Genomic DNA, 4,326 nt, shown 5'->3' with positions numbered 1-4,326 from the left:
AAACGGAACTTTAAACAAGCTGATTGGGATTCGTATACAAAATATTTAGAATATCATTTCACTTCCAGCAATACACACTCTGATATTCAGTTATTATATGACAACTTTATCAATCAGTTAAATAATGCAGCTAATAGGTTCATTCCTATGGTAAAAACTTGCGAGAATCCAAAGCAAGGCTTCCAGCCTAAGGCATACTGGAACCAAGATTTGTCAAAATTGGTAGCTAAGCGTAGATTGGCTCTGAAGCAGTTTCGTAAAAATCCAACACCTGATAATTTGACAAATCTTGAAGAAAAAATAATGAGTGCTAAAATTGCGATTAAAAAAGAAAAAACAGCAGATTGGCAAAATTATTGTGATAGTGTTAATGAAAAAACAACAATCTCTGACATGTGGCAGCGTCTACGTTGGACAAAAGGTTTCCGATCACCAAGGTGTTACGTATCCCAGGATCAAAAAGTTGAGCTTTTATGTAATCTCGCCCCTGATTATGTAGTTACAAAAGCGCCCGAATATTTTTCTTCAAATGTATCGTTAGAAAGTCCATTTTCTTTGCAAGAGCTATATAATTGCATAAAGGCAAAAGATACAGCACCTGGTAATGATGGAATCACGTATTCTATGATATATCACTTGCCAATGGCTGGAAAGCTCTATCTGCTAGATTTGTACAACTGTATAGTAAACACAGGCAATATACCGATACAATGGCGTGATATTCTGATGGTTCCAATACCAAAACCAAATTCGAATAATACAACTGGTAATAATAATAAAAAGCTTAGACCTATATCCTTGATATCATGTATTTGCAAGATTTTACATTCGATGATTACTAGACGGATTGAATGGTATATGGAAAAAAATAATCTGTTTTCTCCATTTACCTTAGGGTTTAGAAGAGGACATTCATGTCACGATTGTCTAGCAAAATTAATAACTCATATTCAAATAGGTTTTTCTAAAAACTTTCAAACAGTAGCTTGCTTTTTGGATATTGATGGAGCCTATAATAACGTATTGATAGAAAAACTGACTGTGACTTTAGACGAATTTGGCTTTGGTAAAAAACTATGTCAATATATATGGAATTATTTGAGTGAAAGGCACCTCAAAATTCAGGATAGTGTAGATAAGAGGACCTATTTTTCCCGATCTGCGTATAAAGGTTTAGCTCAAGGTGACCCAATGTCACCGATACTATTTAATATTGTAACAGCTAAAATTTTTCATAGAGTAGTTAATGTTTCATTATGTCAATATGCGGATGACTTTGTTTTATTTAGTACAAATAAAGACATATTTGAAAGTGTTAGCAAGTTACAGGGAGCATTAATTATATTTAATGAGTTGTTAAATGATATGGGATTGGAGCTATCTGTTAAAAAATCAAAATTTTGTATATTTAGTAGGGGTCATAGAAGACAACGAGTAGAATTAAAAGTGGACACTTTTTCTTTAGAGTTGGTAGAAGTTTATAAATATTTAGGTTTATGGTTAGACAAATCCTTACGTTGGGGTAAGCACATCGGCGAGACGGTCATAAAAGTGCAAAAATGTTTTAATTTGCTTAATGTTTTGGCTGGATCATCCTGGGGCGTTCACACTAAACATTTGCGTCAAATTTATTTAGCTTTGATACGAAGTCGTATAGATTATGGATCCTTCATATATGACAATGCCGCAAAATGTCATTTAATTAAATTAGATAGGTTACAAAATCAGGCTTTGAGAATAACAGGGGGCTTTATAAAGACTACTCCAATTCACGTTATGGAGAGTGAGCTGTGTATTCCACCGTTAAAGCAACGGAGGAGGTATTTAGCCATTAAATATTGTTTAAAAGCGTTATCGTGGAAAGACAACGACACTATCAAAGAAATTCAAGTTCTTAGTGGTCTCTGTAGAAGTAATCATTATTGGACGAATAAAAAAGTTCCTTTGCTTGTGTCCGTATATGATGAAGTAAAACTAGAACCTATTTCTTCTTCAGTATGTCTTGAAATGTTTACATTAAGGACTTGGGTTACTAATATTAATGTTCACGATATTGTTAAATGTAATTTAGAAAGTGTCAGCAAGTCCAAAAAGTCATATGAAGTAAATAATTTAAAATATGATGTTATTAAAGAGCTTAGGGACAAGTATGCGGGTTGGTTTGTTATTTATACTGATGGATCAAAAACTGACGAGGGCCGAGGTGCTAGTTTTTTTGTTGCTACAAAAAGGGATAGTAACTTGTTGGGTAATGATTGTTTACGGATAGATGGAGAGATCTGTATTATGACGGTTGAGCTCATTGCAATCTCGGAAGCACTGTCGTATGTAAAGACAACTAATCAAAAAAAGGTTCTCATTTGTACCGATAGCAAAAGCGCACTAGAGCATATAGCTCGATCCGCCTCTGGTATCAGAGGTGTTTCGGTAGCTTATGCAGTGCTATCTTCTATAGATGAGTTGAGTAATTTGGGCGTGGATTTGAGGTTGCAATGGGTTCCATCGCATATTGGACTGTCAGGTAATGAGGAGGCTGACTCTTTGGCAAAATGTGGATGTAAAGAAGGTAGATTAATTAAAGTTGAGGGCGACTATTCTGAATCATTACCAAAATATAGAAAATTATGTTACAGAGATTGGAAAGAATACTTCGACAAAATGTCATTAGAAAAAGGAATATGGTATCGAACGTTGCAGAGTGAGCCTCCTCATATACCTTGGAGCAGCTGTACACGAATGAAAAGGAAATATGTAGTGTTGGCCCACAGGCTTAGATCAGGGCACATTCCAGGCAACAAATTCGGATTTCTTATGGGAAAAACATCTTCTCCAAATTGTGACTCCTGTGGAGTCATAGATGATGTATATCATTGGTTGGTGGAATGTGTCCGATTCCAATCAGGAAGAGACCGTCTGGTTGAATTATTAAACTTGAAGAGATTGCAAGTTGGTGTCTTTAATAGCTTATTAGCTAATCCAAATTCTGACGGAGCTTGCAATCTCTTTAGATGGTTTATGATAGGATAGGTTTGTAGGATAAGATGGAATTGTATATATAGATAGAATTGTAGGATAAGATAGGGTACAATTAGGCTGACATGCATAAATGTAAAAGCCTATAAATAAAGGATTAAAAAAAAAAAAAAAAAAAAAAACAACTTAAAAATTTTCATATTTAAATTATACACTACATTTTTTCTCCCGAGTGCTACAGTGGCGCTTTTTGGGTTTTAAAATTTTTGTTTCACACAGGCTACAGTGGTCGTCCTGTAATTTAATTTAAATACTATTATTTGTTTATATTTGTTCAAAAATTAACTTAGTTTTTATGAAATCAGTTCAATACACCCAGGGTTGTCATATGACACATAGTAGTTTGAAAATATTGTAGGTAAACCATCAATTTAATTGAAATTTAAGGATAATAATGTAATTAATGCTTTCTTTTCAGTGTTACAAATATTTCTTATCAGTTTAAGTTACTAACTGTTTGTCTAATTGTTAACTTAATTGTTATATAATTAACTTAAGTTTTATATTGTAATTGTGTATACCATCAATTACTTAACATGGAAAAGTCCAGAGCTATACAATTTCACTCCCTTAGAAAGGATGAATTAGTCTATGAAGTGTCCATACGTGCGGATACTCCTGGAAATACTGTCGATGCCCTCAGAAGACAGATGCGCAAGCTTATTTTAGAATGTCCTTCTGAGGCCATAATAGAAACACCTTTTAAAGCGGATTCTGAATTTCAAATTATAGGTGAAAAATTAGATGAACTAGTAGCTTTGTTAGATAAATGGGATGTGTATAAAGAGAAGGTATCGCTAGCTAGAGCAGAAGCCCTAGCCTACCACCTTTACCATCGATTGAATAGGATTTCAACTGAGGAACCAGCGGTTTTAACAAAAAAGACAGAACTCAAAAGTAGGTTTGATTCATTACTTGAAAAAATTGAAACTCCAACCATTAACGTTTCAGAAACTCCTGCTTCAACTTCATCTTCTGCAGCAATAGTTCATGAATCTTCGCTCTTCGAGTGTTCCAGTGACAAGAATGTAGCCAAATGGAACGTTAAGTTCAACGGCACCACGGATCCTCGCTCATTCATTGAACGGATAGAAGAGTTACAGGGTTGCTACGGGGTTTCGGATGCCAAACTGTTCAGGTCTGCAGCACAGTTATTTAGTGATCAAGCTCTCATTTGGTTCCGAGGATTAAAACATCAGGTATGTACGTGGTCTGATCTTAAAAATCTAATATTGGAGGAATTTGATCCGGTCGATTATGACTATCGTCTACTGGGTGAAATTCGTGCCAGAA

The 4,326-nt window shown here is 34.7% G+C and overlaps 1 protein-coding gene across 1 annotated transcript; it reads left to right on the top strand.

The window, feature by feature from the left end:
• Window positions 1-994: 994 nt before the first annotated feature.
• Window positions 995-3,155, top strand: LOC123879773. The gene is made up of 2 exons (XM_045927673.1): window positions 995-1,820; window positions 2,634-3,155. The coding sequence occupies exons 1-2, from the start codon at window positions 1,192-1,194 to the stop codon at window positions 3,025-3,027; spliced, it is 1,023 nt and encodes a 340-aa protein (XP_045783629.1). The 5' UTR covers window positions 995-1,191; the 3' UTR covers window positions 3,028-3,155.
• The last annotated feature ends 1,171 nt before the right edge of the window (window positions 3,156-4,326 follow it).

This window comes from Maniola jurtina, chromosome W, assembly GCF_905333055.1.
Source record: "Maniola jurtina chromosome W, ilManJurt1.1, whole genome shotgun sequence".
Taxonomy (NCBI): domain Eukaryota; kingdom Metazoa; phylum Arthropoda; class Insecta; order Lepidoptera; family Nymphalidae; genus Maniola; species Maniola jurtina.
The sequence above is the reverse complement of the archived record's forward strand: the minus strand, read 5'-3'. Positions and strand labels throughout refer to the sequence as shown.

Excerpts from the sequence above, each read along its gene's own strand:
- LOC123879773 (XM_045927673.1), top strand. The coding sequence starts at position 1,192 with ATGTCACCGATACTATTTAATATTGTAACAGCTAAAATTTTTCATAGA. Across the intron at positions 1,821-2,633 it reads CCGTTAAAGCAACGGAGGAG|AGATTGGAAAGAATACTTCG; the intron begins GTATTTAGCCAT and ends ATTATGTTACAG.